This window comes from Hirundo rustica, chromosome 4 (assembly GCF_015227805.2).
Source record: "Hirundo rustica isolate bHirRus1 chromosome 4, bHirRus1.pri.v3, whole genome shotgun sequence".
Classification (NCBI taxonomy): Eukaryota; Metazoa; Chordata; class Aves; order Passeriformes; family Hirundinidae; genus Hirundo; species Hirundo rustica.
Window position 1 is genome coordinate 45,960,945 of NC_053453.1, and position 18,704 is coordinate 45,979,648.

General features: G+C 39.8%; 1 protein-coding gene across 1 annotated transcript in view; it reads left to right on the forward strand.

The window, feature by feature from the left end:
* Window positions 1-384: 384 nt before the first annotated feature.
* Window positions 385-18,704, forward strand: part of PLEKHG7 (pleckstrin homology and RhoGEF domain containing G7) — a 29,554-nt gene continuing 11,234 nt past the window's right edge. The window contains 8 exon segments of the mRNA XM_040062742.1: window positions 385-650; window positions 8,334-8,461; window positions 9,259-9,299; window positions 11,200-11,326; window positions 12,269-12,426; window positions 14,341-14,436; window positions 16,643-16,738; window positions 17,972-18,082. Of these exon segments, the coding sequence (XP_039918676.1) occupies window positions 385-650; window positions 8,334-8,461; window positions 9,259-9,299; window positions 11,200-11,326; window positions 12,269-12,426; window positions 14,341-14,436; window positions 16,643-16,738; window positions 17,972-18,082 (1,023 nt within the window).

The following is an 18,704-nucleotide window of genomic DNA, read 5'->3' on the forward strand; positions in this document are numbered from 1 at the left end:
ATTCTATCTCACTTACAGGTTTCACATTCTCAGAATCTAAGCAATCATATATATAGGGCTTTCTGGCTTCATCCTCCCCAAGAGCAGCTGTTGAAATAGCTTGCCAAAATTGGGTCCTGAACCTGTTGAAACCTGCATTTAAGCACGATTCAATGCAAAGGTAATTGTTTCTGTACTAGTGCACATATCTACCTTTTTTTGTTTGGATATTTTTTCTATTTGCATATTTTCCCATTTGAAAAATTCATATGGCAAGTTTGTAAGAACAGTTTCTGATCATGTTTCCTAGGTACGCATAGATATAAATCTTCATGCTGCAAATTAAGAATGCAACAACCAAGCTCTGATTATTCTCCAGACCTGGTCAAAGAAACCTGCACTAACATGGAGCCTCTAGACAGGGAAGGTGATCTCCATAAGGAAAATGCTGCTTTGTCTGAAAGCAGCAGCCCAGAAGATGTCTTCAGTTCCTCTGAAATGCAGACAGTACCAGTTTGTATGGACACCATCTTGCCACCAGAGGACTACATTTTCAGACGAGGTTACACAGAGTTTTCACCTCTGAGGCTTCCTAGAGAGGACTGCATTGAGATTCACCATGCACCTTACCAGTTCAACCGGGCCAGAATTTCCACTTCTCCAACTTTAAGGTGGCTAAGCATGTCCTCTGCTTCTCAAGTGCTGCCATTTCAGGACTGTTCTGACACAGCTCAGGTAGGGAATCAAAAGGAATACACTGGCTCTCTCCACCACATTTGTAAGAGTCCCCCTCGGTGCATTACAATTTCTTCATTATCACTGCCTTCTTGTGTTCATGCAAAGTTATTGTCATCCAAAGCCAAGTCTCAGAACTACAGCAGTTCCAGAGCCCGACCTAACCAGATCAAAGCTTCCACACCAAGAGGATCCTCTCAGCAATGGCAGTCCCAATGAGCCACCCAGAAACTCTTGGAGAACCAGCTCTGCTACGCTTCCTACAAGACTCCCCCGTCCGAACCCTACACTTTGGGCAGATGTCCAGGTAAAAGGAATAGGAGGATGCAACCTCTTTTTCAGTCTTTCATATTCAGTGTTGGTCCATCATGGGCCAGTGCACAAATAAAACCCCAGTTCTTAACCTGTACTGCAAGTTGGGCCATGATCCTTTAATACAGCAGACCAACTTCTACACTTAAAAGGAAAGGAGATTTTTCTTTCTAAATTAACAATAGACAACAGTTCCAGCCTTGTCCCTTGGTGACCAGGTTAGCTTAGTCCACTCCTGTTCGTGGCCACTCTTTCCCACCTCTGTCCATTCACCCTGTACTGGTGGGCCAGTACAACTGTTGGTGGGGATATGGAAGAACAAGTCTAAATAATTTATCCTGTTTAGGGTTGGGTTTTAGAAGACTATTTTCTTTCAACCCATTCTTTAACCCTTAAGCAGGATTATTCCTAAGAGAAGTTCTCTGTTCTGTTTTACTGAATGGCACTACTAACCCTAATAAAACCAAGAGTTAAGTTGGTTGAGTCAAATTTAAGGCCTGCTACTACCAAAAGAAGATGTACCATATTTATTTCCACTTACCTAGCTTTGCCACTCGCTGGCACCACCCTCCTACCCCTTTTTATGTCCAGCTCCATAAACAAGGAAGCAATTGTGCAATCTCTTCTGAAAAAAAAGAAACCCTGGTCCAGTGAGTGTCAGTATCAGCAAACAGAAATAAGCAAGGGAGAAGCAAGCCATGCATCTTTCAAGAGCAGGAAACTACAAATCAGCTCTCCACAAGGACAAAAGGAGAGACTTTTTGTACAAGCCAGGTTTGCTACTAGATCTGCTCTGAAAGACCTTCCACTGTATGCAGAGGCAGTTCAACGCTTGACTCCATCCTTATGCCAACCACCTACGCACATGTTACTGAGGGTGGTTGGTGTCAAATAGGTGTAGAGTTCTTCACTAACTGGTTAGCTTTGCACTACAAACCAAAAGCTCTTTTCCTTCTCCCTCCACCCCCTTCAAATATAGAAAACATTCCAGATATCAAATGAATTCTCCTTGCTCCACAACAGTGAAATTAATCAGCCCATGCCCAAGCCAATTACACACTATTATTAGTACATCTCCCTTTACAAAGGAGTTCTTTTTTCACAGAAAAATCAGATTGCTTGCTTGCTTGCTTTCTGACCAAGTAACTAAGAATATCTTTCTTTCAGAGTGGACTGCCTGTGCAGAGGTATGCACATATTTATTTTATCTAAGTTTGACTCCCCTACATTTTTAATGCATTTGCTTCACTCTAAGACAAAACTGAACATTGAGTCATGTATATATAACTCAACCTTAATTTGTAGATTTGTTATGTGAAATGCCTGTCACCAGCTCACTAAAATGTGCTAGGGAGATTTTCTTTCTCCCTAGCACATTTAGCTACATTTCACGCAACATTTCATCTGGATCATCAGGGAGTTTTGTACTAGGATCTAACGGCTGTTTGACTTAGCATTGTCAAATTTCAGCCTGAAAAATGTGAAATATCTCATAATCTTGAGTGACATTCTTCAAAAGTTTGTGGAAGGGAAAAGGGAGCAAAGGAGCTAGCAGAACAGCTCAATATTTCTCTTATACATGAGCAAAGAAGCTATAGAACTGCTATTGGAGAGAGGGATTGTTAATCCTACAAACTAAGAAGAGTACATAGAATACATGGATTTTACAAGTTAAAGCAGACAACATAAAGCGTTGCATACTATAGACCTGTTCAGTGAATTGTGTCAAGGTCTTCTAAACAATTATCAGACAGTAAAAGTTCTAATAGAAGTTGTTTTGATTAAGATATGTTTCTTCCCTACAGAAGGGAAGGAAAGTTTCATTTTCTTCCCACAGAACAAAGAAGCAGGAGATAGTACCTCCATTAATAACCACCTTTGTCATTGATGGAGTAGTGCTCGCTTTAATCCGTGGTCCCCTCAAGGATCTTTGGGAGTGGGTGGCAGACTGATATAGTCTAGGAGTCCTAACATAATGCAGTTCCATAGACGAGATTCAAGAGATGTGTGCATGCATTCGAAATTACATGTTCACTGTAGAAGAGGCTTTCTGTTCTGAATGAAGATGTTCTGAACTGTTGCAATTTCCAACCCACTCCAGCATTTTGAATTTACAATGGAGATAGAGAGAGAAAGGGGAAGGAAAGATCTTTTCATGTGGATGTGAAAACAAGTGATCTGTACCTTTTGTGGGAAGAGTCTGCTCTGATCCAACTCAAATCAGGAATACACAAACATATCTCACTGTCAGCATGAAGATTTGCAAGATGTGTAACAAACTTCAGGGGAGAAACTGAAGATACTGAACACAGATGGTTTAACAGGAGAACACTGAACATTTAGCGTACACACCTTCTCTTGCTGCTGCTTGCCTACAATGACTTCAAGAGGGAAGTAACTATATGCCAGCTAGGGTATTAGCTTTGGACTTCTATCCAGACACCTTTTAAAATCAAGAAACCACAACCCAAGCAAACAACCCAAGATTTTTTCCATAGGCACCAGCAGGAAAGATTGTCAAAAGGTAGTTGGGATTATGTATTATGAATTCTATCTAGATAAATATTAGAATGTGCAAAAATATATTAAAAATGCATCAGTTTCTGCTTTAGAAAATTTTAGTCAAATTTTATTTGGTTCAAGGTCTGGGTTAAAGCCTGTCTTCATCTCCTCCTTTATTAAGATCATTAGTCTAACTCCTTAACAGCTAATCCCTTCTTATCACAGCCAGCAAAAACTGTTGACATGTCAGATTATTCTGTCCATCTAGAAGCACATTAGGGCAACTGTCAACCCTTCTCCAAGACTGACTTAAATATTGTCCTGGCTAAAATCATCTGTCCATCCATTTTAATGAACATCTCTCTGCTCCCAAGCTGTACTTTCAAAAAACTTCCTTAATGCACTCATATTCATTTTAAACAGCCTTCCCCCCCACAGTCCTCAGACAAGAATGCCAGCACAGCCCTGTCAGCATGGCAACTTGGTGAACTGATGCTGTTCATAAAGAACCATCCAAAATAAATAAAGGGCAAGAAGGGTGGCACAGACAGAGGTAGTGGAGAGAAGGTGAGATGCTAAACCAACACTGACACAGAAGAAAACATTGATAAAATACAACTTCAGGTTTACTCTGAACTCCCTTTTTCCTAGCACCATTCAGCATTATCACAGACTAGGTGGAAAACTGCATTGAACTATTTCCTACAGTAAATCAGCTAATGAAGAGCCTTCACAGTAACTGGCAAGACAGCTCATATTCAATGCCTTGAAGGAGCTGGGCTCATCTATATTGAAGTACTCCCTCGTTGAATGTTTCACACAGTTGTAAAGTGTCACAACATCACAGAATCACAGAGTAGGTTGGAAAGGACCACACTGGCTTGTCTGTTACAACCTCTCTGCTCAAGCAGGGTCATCCTAGAGCACATTGCACAGGATAGCACATATTATACTAAACCTAACTAAACTAAACCTATGCAATCATATAAATATTTTACTCTTGACAATAGGTCATTTTCCATGCTAACTTTTTGAATCAGGGAGTCCAAATACCCTCCCTGAGTGCCTTAGGAAACAGTGTCACTGCCTGGCAGTTATCTCAGTACTATAATTTTTACCTTAGTAACATTGCTTTTGTTCACATCTAGTGGATATTCCTTTAAGTAATAATCTGCTATTTGAGTAAGGTGATCTATATAGATGTCTGTTAACTGGGATATCTAGTTAAGCTAAGATTAGGGACATATGAAGATACTTTCTGTGCCTTAGAAATAACTATATACACAGGATACTTATTTTGCCAGACCTGCTTCAATGTCTTTAAATTTTTTCTATAACTTTGCCATGTAAATCCATGACATTATCATGTTTCAAAAAAACAAATGGATTTTAAGAAGGAATTATTACAGATGATATCTCCTCAGATGCCTGAATTTGTCCCTAAAGCACAAGTATTTCTTTAATTTCATCACTGCAGTACTCTGCCCCAGTAAGTGAAACAAACAAAAAATAAAGGCAAAGCTACAGTGTCTGAAGGCATGAGAAGATGCTAAAATACTGCAGACTCAAAACCTAGTAAATTTTGCTACATAGCACTTCAGTAATTTAATTTCTCCAGAAAAAAACAACAGAAGCATCTGATATATCTAATATGTCTACAGGTATAAGGCCAGGAAACCACAGATACCTGTGCTTCTGTCTCTGAAGCACAAGTATATAATTTAGACATGGAAGCCATTAACCAGCCCAGGCTCATCAGATTGCAAAGGTATATTGTAGACAGACACCCAAGTGATCTTGTCATGTTCCACATTTCACAGGCTTGTGCACCTGTATGAAGAACTTGTTTAGCCATACGTGTGCCTGAACTTCAAGGCCTTTTTGATATGGGTAAATAATGTAATTTAATTCAGTTACATTGACTCTGTGGTTCCATTATTAGTCTTCACAAGCCACTAGCTTGCAGTTTCAAATATATTTTGAAAATAATAGTAGGTTAGATTTAAAAATCAATAATATACTGGCAAAATTTTACTGTGAAGCCAACCTGAAATAAATCTCCTGAATTTCCTAGTACAGTAATAATACCTTTGAGGATTATCCTTGTCCTATATTGCAGTACCTGACTTGTATAATAGCCCAGCTGCCTAAGATATTGCATCTTGGAATCACAAGAGGTTTCAGTGGCATCTTAATACAACCATTACCAACACTGAAAATTTGCATTGGGTAGCACTCAGTGCATGTCTCAGGAAGGTACTCCTGAGAGGAACACTCCTCTCCCTTACACTGGTATGGGCTTGCAGACAGCCGAGAAACAGACACTCCACCCATTCAAGCTCTCAAACCACATACTGAGGGTTCAATTTCATTAGAAACCAAAGAGTTTCATCGTAAACCCTAAAGCCAAATAAATTGATCCTATGTTCTCCATTCAGTAGGATTAGCAGAAAAACTTCCTAAGAACTCTTGCATTACACATTGTAACTGCCTCAAGACAGTTTTTAAGCCCTGATGTGCATGGTTCAAGTCCTCCAGTCCCAGGCCGGGCCCTCCTGATAGCCTACGGACCTCTCTCTCTTGTTAAGAGCAGCTTTCATCCAGACCGTTCAACTGTTCAGCAATTACAAGCAGTGTCACTGTCAGGTCATAAAAAAGGCACAATCTCCATGTCTTACTATAAATATCAAATCCCAGTTCTCTACCTCAGAGCTCATCTGTCAGTTGATAAGCTGTCAAATAACTATTCATGCACTTAAAGGAAAAAATATACTTGCCAGGTTTCACACCAAATGTGGCAAATGGCTAGATATTCACAGTAAGATAACTGCCTAGACCAAAAAAATCTCAGTAAGAACCATGCTTAACTGACCAAAAATACCACACACAATAAGTGGTGATTGAAAAATATGATTTTTTATATCTATACATGTACTTTGTGCCTCCTCCCCCAGCTACTGAATTACTGTCCTTTTTAGCCCTGATGCAGTATTCATGTATCAGTCAGTTGAAGGTAACACAACAGCAGCTGCACACAGCAGCCCCCCCGCAGCATATACTAACACAATTCATTAGGTATCAGTGTGAGTTACTAGCAAAATACAGTAGGATTTTTAATACGAACCAACAGTTTCTGTATGTGAATACAAGCAAACACACTGCTGGATACAGAATGCCTGTGTCACTTTTCTTAAAGGGTATAGATCCTGGACAATGTTCTCCATTAGGAACAACAATAGTTGGAAAGTTCAATCAGTAGGGCCACTGAGTCATATTACATTCAAAATATTTGAAATAGCAGAAAAAAATGCCAAAAATACTTAGCAAGAAGATAGCACAAACTAGCCAAAAGGATAAATAATTTTTTTAAACCCAACATTTTAACTGTTTTACTAGCATGCTGTCTTTTCTTGAAACCACTTGAGTTACAGGAAGGTTAAAAGTAACAAGTCACATGCCAGCTAAAAACAGCATTTAATTGCTCCTTTAACCTCCAGTGCCAAAACATATATTCTAAAATCTTGACTCACTTTCTATCTAACCTCAGAAGAAATGAGGAATTTTCAATAATTAAATGCTCTAATTACTTATTATCTGAGGCGAGCTATGACCATAAGAATCTTGATCTCAGCAACAATGTGGAGCTGGAAAGACAATTAGGTATTTGCTGTCAATCACTGAAATTCTCTACTCGTTGTTTTAACACATTAAGTCATAGCTCCTGTGATTTGGTTTTCTAGCTGATTCCCTCCTTAGCCAGCAAGGAGCTCTTCAGAAGTTTCCTCTGCAGCCTCAAGCAGACAGAGATTGAAGGTTGTCCTAGGGTGACTGTGTATCCCCCAATCGTCTACTGGGTGCAAAGGGGAGGGAAGCACCGTTTGTTTTTCCCCAGGAAAACTCTGCTCCTCGGAGTGACCTTGAAGCGGGGGAGTTGGAACACTGCAAGACGAAAGAAGCTCTGTTGTTTTTTTCCCCAGCAGTTAGTTAGTTTAGTGCTAGCGTAGTTAGACGCTGTAGAATAGCTGAAGCTTTTTGCTTTTTTTTTCCCTTTTTTTTTTTTCCTTCTTGCCCTCTCCTCGGAACTGTTCCAACCTCTCCGGACTAAGGACCTGGGGAAGCACTGGGGGCCTCCACGGGGGACCCACCCCACCAAGACCAGCCCTGCACATCTCCTTTTCTCCCAACGCCAGCGGAGATGGAGCAGTGGAGCACAGTGACGATCTTCAAGAGGAGACTTTCTTTAAGTTTGTTATCCCTCCGTAAGCGGCACGAAGTTCTTGTCATCGGGTATTGTGCTGGGAGTGCTTTGCCTGTTTAATAAACAGGTTTTTTCCACTTCTCTCTGAGGAAATCTTTTCCCGAACTGGTTGCGGGAGGGGAGGGGGGCCCCGTGGGAGGGTTTCTCCCAAAATCTACCTGAAACCATCACAAGGTGATTTTGAAAAAAAGAAACAAAATGAAAACAAAAACATGGGGAACAGCCAGAGTCAAACACCTTCTTCACAGAAGTAGTGGTGAATGCTCCATTTATTGAGGGTACACAGGGCTCTTTTATACATATATCATCCTTGTGCACAAGCTGTTCACACGGCATTTTACTACTCGCTATTGGCTAGTGTTATCTGCATAAGCACTCCTTTGCAGTTACCTGTTTACACTTTGTTGAGGGAAAAAGCTGGTTCTCAGGCTCATCGTCCTTGACAGTGCTAAAACAACAGAACTTTTCCAGCATTATCAGGCCTCTCTGTGTCTGTCTCCAAAAATCCTGCTACAGAGATGAGGTGTGTTGTTGTTGCATCTCACAGATCAGCCGAGCGCAGGTATATCTCCCTGGTAGTGAGTCTGCTGGGACTCGAGGCATTCCCTGGAGACCTCCTGGTGCCAGACAGTGCCACGGACTACCTGCCCTACTCATCCTTCCTGCTCAGTGCAGGTTAGACACAGAGTGAGGTTTGGTCCTCCGAGCCCAGCAAAAGCCAGGACTGGAACATTGGGTGCATGTGGGGTGGGAGGGAGAATGTACAGAATGAGAATATGAGCTGGTGTATGTGTGGGGGATACTGTTATCCCACACCAAAGTGACTGCATTTCCAAATTTAAAATTCCTTTCTTTTTTTCCCCCCTACATTTTACTGTTGAATGCAAAATGCAAGTAGATGAGAGGGCAGGACACAGACCACATTGCTCCTCCACAGGCTAGAAGCAACCATAGCCCAAGCCAGGATCTCCATCTGGAAGCAGGTGAGGTACAATTTCCTACCTCCACAGCTTCAAGCAGAGAAAAAAGTGGCCCATGCTGCCCTTTGCAGTAGTGCTCTGATGAGGAGGGTAGCAAACCCAGCTCAGGGCTAGAGGTTGCTTACGTCCTTCCAAAACTGAAATGCATATCTGCAAGCAATTTCCACAAATAACTATAGTAGAATATAGCATAGTGTGCAGTGTGATTGATGGAGATCCTGGTGGCCAGAGATCAAAAGTTTCTCAAAAAGCAAGTCAGCCAAGGTCACAAACAATGTTTTCATGACAGCAAATAAACCAGCCATTCCCAGAACAGCCAAGACCTTCAAAATCCAGAAAAACGAAGTTTTGACTGTGATTCCCTGTCATACACCTGAAGATGGGTGCCACATAAAGTTTTGTCTATCAAGCTGCATATATAAATAATATAAATAACGGTTTTCTTTTTTGTCTATTTGTTTCCTTACTGATAACATTTGGTTTACCCATTAGAATCCAAAAAGTCAAGGTGGCCATTTGCCAAAAGAGGAGTTGTGAGTATTTTCATAATTTTATTTTTCCTTGCACTGACCATGCCTTTTCCCACAACTAACCCACATAAAAATATCTTTACTTTCTTGCTATTGGAGAAAGGCAGCTAACAGAGCTTAACAATATCAGCTTAACAATATCAGCCCTCCTTAGGACTGCTTGCACATTAATCTGCAATGAAGTCTGGGTGGCTCCAGTGCAGCCATTGCATGTGATGCACATGAAAACACAGTGAGTGCCACTGCTCCCCATCCCTGTAGGTGGGGGGAGGAGAGGTGAAGTGTCCTTGGCACTAGGAGGGTAGAGTGGGATGGGTAATGAGAGCAGGGGCTCTATTCAGCTGGCAGCAGGGCCAGTGCATCTCCATAGGTTAAGGTAGCACAAGGTGGACAAATCAGTTGCATCATTACTTTGACCATCGTGTACCCTGTATTTTCTGCATGCCATAGGGCTTTGGAGGACATGATTAACTCCCACTCACATGGAAGGGATCTAAGCTTCACCTATAAAAGCAGCATTTCAGGACATTTTCTTAGGCCTTTCCTGTCCTCATGGGTGCCCTCACACTCACCAGTGAAAGCACAACTGAAGGAATTTCCTTGTCAAACACAACTCCTTGTCTTTTCCATTTTTGAAAAGTTTCACTTACTAAGGTATCTGAATTTCCTTTCTGTGTACCATTCAGCATCCAAAAATTATTTACAAGTGTCTTGATAACTTTTTCTCCCTAAGCAGGTAATTAAGAACAGTCCCTTGCCAGTATTTTTTGCATTTTATCAAATAATAGTTTGTGCATATAGAAACAATGCAAGTACTCAGGTTGATATGTACAAGAATTCCCTCTTCATTTGATAGCGGTTTCATAGCATTTGAAGGAACATGACCTAAACCTGAGGATTTTTAAATTCAGCAAAATATTTTAAATCTGCAATAAATAAATAAATAAAAAAAAAAATATATATATATATATATATTTAGACAAAAGTGATTTCTAAGACTATTAAATGCCATAAAAATTCATGAAGATTCATTTTCTGGTACACTGGTTCAGTGTGCATATATATTAACTGTATTATTTTTTCTGCTCCATTGCAATCTATCTTTCAAAATTAGGAGCTGAACTTAAATCCTAAGTTTCAAATATTATAATTAAGCACATATTTTGAAATCAGCTTGAGTTCAGTGCCTAAAGTTCAGACAATAGAAATCAATGAAGTGGGAATATACTGTTCCAGAGAACAGATAAAACTTAGGCAAACACCTTATAAGTCTGTGCCCACAGCACTAAATTAGAGTTCATGAGTAATGTTTAATTTTTTTACAAGGCCTGAAAAAACAAAGCCAAGACAAAAGCAATTGTTTTTATTTCATGGTCCCTCACACAAACTCCTGCTGGTCCTTCAGCTTTCTGAAAACTCATTTTACAGACACTACTCTGCAGATGACCAAGAGAGCTTTTTCCATACATAGCTCAAAAAATTTAAAATAAATAAATAAATAAACATATAAATTTGTATACCTATGACAGGATTTCAACTATGAGTCTGTTGTCCCCTATCTCTGACAGTGCTAAGGGAAGCAAAATATTTCCTTAGTTCTGTCTTTCAAGGGTAGCCCATTGCCTGTTGCCATACCAATGATTTGCCCTGTCAAAGACTTGTGTATTCCGTAAATAAGACCTTACACATCCAAACCTGAGCCATTTACACACCCCACCCACAGCTACAAAGAAACCTGCCTTCACTGTCTTGTCCATGTGTAGAAGAGCCTAGAAATATAAAGAAATTACTTATTTAAGGGCAAACTCCTTATGGATTAGGGCAAGGCTATAGAGATGGGTAAACTCCTTAACAGTCTTTAAAACACTGTATGAACCAGGGGTGGTTTTTTGTCATTTAACAGGGTGAAGACAAACAGAACCAAGCATCTGATCTGGAAAATTGTCTTTCAACTGTTAAGATCATAGACTGCTGCACAGATGAATTTTTCTGCTTTAAGGCATCAAAACACTCAGTATACTGTATCAAGCGTACTTAAGGATGGAAGGAGAAATTTTGGGCTCTTTATATGCTAACATTTTTCAGTTCATTAATCTGGATATGAGGCCTGTCTGTAAAATAAACGTGTAAGTATATGGTACATTTTTGTAATTTGAAATGGAGGGGCAAGTGGGAAACTGAAGGTCAGAGTAGGTTAGGAGAGGCCCTCAAAAACATCTGGATTTTGCAGAGGCTCCAGACTGCCCTAGATCAGGGAGGTACCACCTTCAGAAAAAGGTCTCAAGGCAATACCTACAGGTCTGGGGAACAAAACAACAGCATCAGAGATGTTGAATGGGACACAGCCACCCCCATTGCTGTGTTCAGAGGCAGCCACATGGAGGTCAGTGCCAAAACCAAGGTTTGGCTGCAGAAAAGCTGCCAAAGCCTGTCTGCCAGAAAAACAAGGCTTCTGGCCCCTAGCCACCTAACACCAACACCTCTGAAACAAACCTTGTGCTTCTCACAGTAGGCTGCTATCTGCAGCTCCCCACACACAGTTGCTGAGGGCTCCTGTCAGTGCCCAACTTATATATGGACATCTGACTTTGGAGCAGGTCTATAATGTCATAATGGCCACCTTAGGACGAAACAAAACAATTTCCAAATTACTCTAAAGACCTAGTCCTTTGGTACCTTGATTTTGTAATCCACCCAAGAACAGCACAACAGATCAAATTCCTTAGCATTTGCAAGCTGCCCATTAATTTTTGATACAACATACCTAAACATATACTATCATTTTGTGTTGCTTTCAAACACAGTGTGTTTATATTCTAAGTATTTTAGAGGAGAATGCAGGTTGTAAAAGATTTTAAAGGAACTCTCAGAAGAAAAACCACTAGTATTAGTAGATGAGATTTACACAGCAAGTAGGATTTAGATTCTCTTCATAAGGTCTGAAGCAGCTGCAACAATTGGTGGTTTTCAAGATCAATATAGTAAATCTTGGCACAAATTTATGAATGAGCAACAGACTGAGCAGAAAGATGTCAACAACCAGTTAGAAGAGAAAAAAGGAACAGCAGCGTGGGAACTTTTAACAACCGAATGCACTTAGTTTCTGGATCATTTGCTGGTTCTCAAGATGGTAACATCAGATTTCACTTCACAAAAATAATGAAACATTATTTGTTCTGCTGTCGTGGACACAAAACCACTTGAAACCTCTCATTAGAAGTCTGTGGGGAGAATGACCTAATACCTGGTTTTTCCTCCCTTGCCTGCTCATCCTGTTTCCATAGCTCCTTTCCTGTCTTCTCTTCCTCTAAAGATAGAAGATACCTCTTCTTCCAGGATATTCAACTGATATTCCATTAGTCCTCTCACAAACTGTACTGAAGCCATGCTCCAAACGGTAATTTCCGTACTGGACTATTCCAATTGCTAATGTTGCTAGTGTGCAACATTATATTTGTCATTTAACTTAACAGGTTAGATTATCCTGACTGGAGCATGAAAACCTCTGAATTTGGCAGACCTGTAGTTTTAACATTACATGAAAACAGGTATACTAAAAACAACTCATGTCCCAAAAACTCTATATTACCTCCAATACAGTAAATTTTAAGAGCTTGAAATATGGACAGGAATATTACACACTGTTACAAGAATAGCTGCACTATTTATATTCACCACACATCAAAAGGTTAATGTATTTAAAAGGATGGAAGCTTCCATAAATATTTTCTTAGCATTTTTCTCCTACTCAACACAGACAAGTTCTGTTTTTTTATTAAGTCAAAGAAAAAAGATTTGTGAAACATTTTCCATGTTGCTGAAAAGTTAGCCTGGACAATACAAGAACTACTTTAAAGTAAAGGAAATAAATAGAGGAGTGGGCTGAATTCCTCCTTGGTGGGGCAGAACAGGGGGACAGAAAACAGGATAACATGACCAGCTATTGGTTCAAGTCAGAAGAGCATCCTTCTTTCTATAGGCTTTGTTTAGAAATCTGAAAAGTTTAATTGGTGGTGAATACTGGGAAGAATTATGATAACAGCAGGCATGCAGGCTCCTTGTGAGTCTGATACAGGAACACACAGACAAGCCTTAGCCAGCCCTGCATGGCTCATGAAAGATAAACTATTCAGTCTATGCCAGCTTCCCAAACTCTCCCACTAAAGGAAGAACACATTGCATTTGGGTAACCAGTTTTAAAGATACCTGGTTACTTCCAAGTATAGAAATACTCCACTGACTTTAATGAATCTCCACAGGGACCTTTAAGACCACTAGTAAATTTAAGCTCTCAGGTAACCTGGTCATGGTAACTAAAGAATTACACAAAGCTAAGGAAAGCTAGCTCTCATTAGCTATTTAGTCTTGGCACCTGGGTGATAGGTTTTTTTTTCCATAAAGTAAAGCTTTATACACATTTTTTTTTAAAAAAAAAAATCTACTCAATAACCTATACATTTTAAGCCCTTTTCAGACTTAAATAAGATTCAGTACATCTCAATCAGCTTAAAAAATACAAAATCTTAGACAATAAATTCACACACATTTTTCACTCAATACAGGTTGATAAAATCCAAAGAGATGAAAAACCTTCACAGGACCTCTACTTACCTTAATCCAAGAATAGGTTTTTTTCCCTCATAGTAACTCTAAACAATTTAGATAGCAGCAGATGTATGGGGTAGGAAGAAAAGCATTTAGAAAGGTCATAGAAATCTGTAACCGTGACTCTGATGTTACTAAGTCCTTCAAGCAGGGATCTGCTCATTTGCCCCTCTTCTGCCCAAGGGCACTGCAAGGACACAGCTGCCTCCATGGTAACCACAGAGAATCCCCAGAGACATCACTCATACTCTCTTCTGCACAAAATCCAATATTTAATCTTCAGGCAGATCAGGAAACTTTTCTGACAATGCCATCCTCTGCCACCCCTAAACCAAATGATCCTTTCAGATTAATTTCAGTAAAAATGTTATTTTCAGGGAAAAATATTTATTGAATTGGCAAAAACAGTAATTAACATGGATTTCTTTTGGTTTTAAAGGTATTTATGAACACTCTAAAATACCTCCAGAGTAATGAATTTCTCTTGGATGTGGATTTGTGGAGAATTTTTGCAAACTTAAAGGAGTTAAACAAGGTGGATAGAAAAAGAGAAGCGTTACTCAGATCAGAAATCAATCAGCCCAATAAAAGAAGACAACAAACCAAAAGCTTATATTCCGTTTCAATGCTCACATTTGGATCTTTGTTCATATAATCCATCTTTTCTTCGTCTCTCTGTGGGATATCAGTGAGAGTCAAATATCACCATTGCAAATCATTCTCTTCTATCTCCAGCCAGATACATGGCATTTTAAACATGGGGGAGAGCTCATTAGGCTGTTGTTTCTGAAGTAAACAGAAGTTTGAGAGTAATTCTCATAAGCAGAAGCCTTTTAAAAGGATTTGTGGAGAGAAACTACAACATAATCCTTACAGCAAAACAGTAAGCATGGCAAAATAATACATAACTAGTCCCTTTTTAGAAACAGATGGGCACAAAGATTTTGCTGTCTATTATGCCATTCCAATAGAGCAAGTTAAAACAAAATGCTGACCCACTTTCTCCAGCTGTTTTCCTTGGCATATGTGTAAGGAATTCTCCCACAGAGACTGGATGCTCTCTGTTCATGTGCTACTTACTTTGCTCTGTCTAGAAAGAGGGAGGCCACAAGGCTTGGCTGTGATGTACTCCAGCTCTTTGTTGCTTTTGGCCAGTTCCTGGGAGGTCATTTTTCAGCTCCTGAAAGCTAAAAGTCCCTAAGTCAAAAACAGCTTTCACGTTACTTTAGAAACAAAATAATTTTTCTTAGCTTGAGGACCCTTTTACAGGACACACCTCATCCTTCATTGCAAAGTGATTTTTGGAATTTTTGCAGCTGCCTTAATTGAATCACTACTTACAATCACATCACATGCCCTAAATCAGCTGCTGAATTCCATTTGTTTCCAATATAGTAATTCCCTTGCCTGAATAGTGAATCTCTACCTTTTTAGCCAAAACAAGAAAATTGGGAAAGGTCTTCAAAGTAGGGATAATTAGCCAGACCTCATACACACGGGCAAGGCACTGCTGCTCAGCCCTCACACCAGCTGAGCTGTTGAATGACCAACCAGTAGGTTTGGAGATACAAAGAAAAAGATTTTTAGCTGACAGGTTTCACCTTTGGCTTATTGTGGACTAAGCCTGCACATGCAGGCAACTACTAGAGATCAGCAGATGTGTGGTTGTTGATTCTCTTGTTCAAAGAAGGAAGTGGGATATATTGCTGTGTTTCACTTAGCTTTGAGCTTGGCTGGGCCTTGGTCATGTCTTGAGAGAATTATCTTAAAAAAATTTTCTGCTTTACTTTCTAATTTTGTTGTCCTTATTGATGAGGATAATAAATGGTCATTTGTTATGCATACTTTAAACAGTGATTAAATATAGGAGACGGAAGCTGCTTTCAGTGCCTTTGGTGCCTTTTTCATACATTTTATAGCATGCTTATCTTCTTGACAGCAGGCTGAGCCCATGAAAAATGTATGCTATAAAACTGTAAAGGTCAAAATTAAAGAATGAGCATTATCCTATAAGCATCCTTGCCCCCATAAATACACCAAACAAAGCAGTCTGCAGCTACTACCGTCTGTAGCAGTATCACAGTGGATTGATGTGCCCTTCTGGCCTAACATTTGGCCAACAACTTAGCCCAGTCATGAATTTGTGTGAAAATTGTGTGTCCAGGATAATAGTGTGGGCTTAGGAGCAGGCTTTGCAGCCCCCTCTGACTGATAAGGTAGGCACTTTTGAATCCAATATAAACATGTAAAGTTAACTTATGGGGAATACATGAGATTTTGTATTATTTTATAGGTACCTCCTTCACCTTCAATTGTATGAAACAAACTCAAACCATGAAAGATGGTGTTTTCCTCAAATGACTGTGAAAGCTTCCTTAACTGTCACAGCTCTGTCATACACAATCAGTGTTTTCCAGCAAGATACCATTCACCCATTGTCATTTTTTATGTCAATCCATGTCAAATACAGCTGCTACCCTAAGACAAGTTTAATGGACCGACTAATCTTGTCCCAAAGCTTTTGTCATCAGGCATTACACAACATAAGTGGGTATTTGTATAGATTTGTCTTAGCTTCTGACTAATATAAGCATTCTGAGAACAATTCTGAAGACAATTCAAGTATAGGCACTCATTACACTTGGAGCCTATAGAGAGGCCAGGGATGAGAAATAAAATTGCTTTAATCTTAACTTCGGATTACTGGTGCTAATTTATCTTCTTTTTTTCCCCTTACTTAGATAAGTCTCCATTTTCTGAAGACATTTTTTGAAACTGCAAAGAAGTATGTCAGCAAGTCATACTCTCCTATGGATTTCAGCTCCGTACTCAGAACGGTAACATAATCAGAAGTATTCCTGCTTTTAATACAAGCAGCAGACCATTTATCATGGCATACAGGTGCTCCAGAGCAATCGGGTCAGTCAAGTCCATGCCATCTGTCACAGGCTGTTTGGTCTCAGCCTCAGGTTGCTCCTGTCAGAAGGATGTTTTTATTTTTATGCATTGGCATGTTTGAAACAGTCATGGAAAGGTGCTCTATGTGGAATCAAGTGTGGAAACATTTTCTCTCCCTGGGGATCAGCAGCCCAGACTCTGAGGAGACTTTTCCACTGGCAGAGGCAAGCCTCCCACTCTAGAGAAGATGCTTCCCTGAGACCAGACCCCAGCCCCATCACTGCTTTCTTCCACTCCTTCACAACAATCCTTCACTTCATGGACCAGATCAACAAGTGTTTATAATTGCTTAATTAAGAGCTTATTGGGACTGAAATTACACTTTGACCAGTGCCAAGCAAGAGAGAGATGCAGCTACAGCTGTTCTGCCACTGCCAAGCCCTGCATCCCTTTTGGTCAGTCTGTGTGGTAAACAAAGCAGCTGTCTGAACAGCAGTCTACAGGAGCTCTAATTCCTGCTCAGTTTCTCAATGCTTGTAAAGTTGGAAATATTAATGAAGACAGAAAATCAATTGATTGACCAGAACCTTCCCTAGCAGTAGAGGCCATTAGAAAACTTCTGGGAAATACTGAAAGACTACCACAGTGTTAAGATTTCTAACAGAAAAATTAAGGTTAGAGCTAGGTTTCTGGCCCCTGTGACCCTTGACTTCAGGCATTCTTATTGATAATGTTTGTGTAGACAGACAAAATGACAGACAAAGCTGCTTTTTATCATGCATGACATTCAACATCTCCAGCGTAAATGAGGCTATCCTGTTCTTGCTAAGAGCCTACTCAGATATAAAATACCATGCTATATGAAATCATCAAAGCTGTTTCAGAAATAGTAGGTTTCAACTTCCATATGAATTTCACATCATTTATTTCTAATAAGAATAAAGTCTAAGAATGTGTCACGCCTCTGCAGAGCTGTTAAACCTGTACTCCCATGCATTACCAGAGCATTGTTGTGGTCTTTTTACTACTGCCCTTCACTTTTTTAATTCCCTCTTTCCCCATTTTCCTAGGTATAAGGAAATCTCAGATAAAACACCTATTACAAAGTAAAACTGTTTCTCCCTTCGTCATGATATTTTTCTTTCTTGATAACATTCCAACATTTTCTGCAGTTTTTCCAGGGTGACCTCTGCCAGACACAACAGATTTGTTGCCTAAATTATACTTCTGCTATCTTCTACTTGGAAAAACTAAGACAGAGAGATTTTGGCATCTACCTGAAGGTAAAGTGATGGTTTTATTGTTGTTACTGCCATTCTTCTTGTTGTTGTCTTTAGCCTTCCTACCTTATGACAGGATTTTAACAGCAAACTAGGAATGTTCATTAGAAGCAAAACTGTGTAGATAGTGTTTCACATGGATTTTTTTGAACTGCAGAACCTATCACTGCTTGGAAGTCACCCTTCTGAGTGTATGTTCACCTGCATGTGTGAAAGTCTGTACTTGTAATTTAGAACAGATAAGGGGAAGAGCTGGGCTGCATTTTTGCAGGTAGAAGATAAAAACTACTAGCCTCTTCCATATGTTTTGCACATAATCTCTTGACTCAGTGACTTCCACCTTAACAAAGTGAAATGGTTACAGGAAAAAAAAAATACACTAAAATCAATTTCAAATGTTTTACTTTGGTATCAAAACAATACTAGTAAGGGAGAATTTACCTCCCTCTAAGGCTGGAAAGAGCTATCAGAGGACTTTTTATCAAGTTGCAGCACTACAGCAAGTTCTGTCTTTGCTGACATTGCATCCGCCTGAAGCAACAACTCCAGGCAGTGGGGATCTCAGGCTCCATTCTTTCTGACATCATTAGCAGACCAGTGTGTCCTGTAAATACTTAAGATTAAT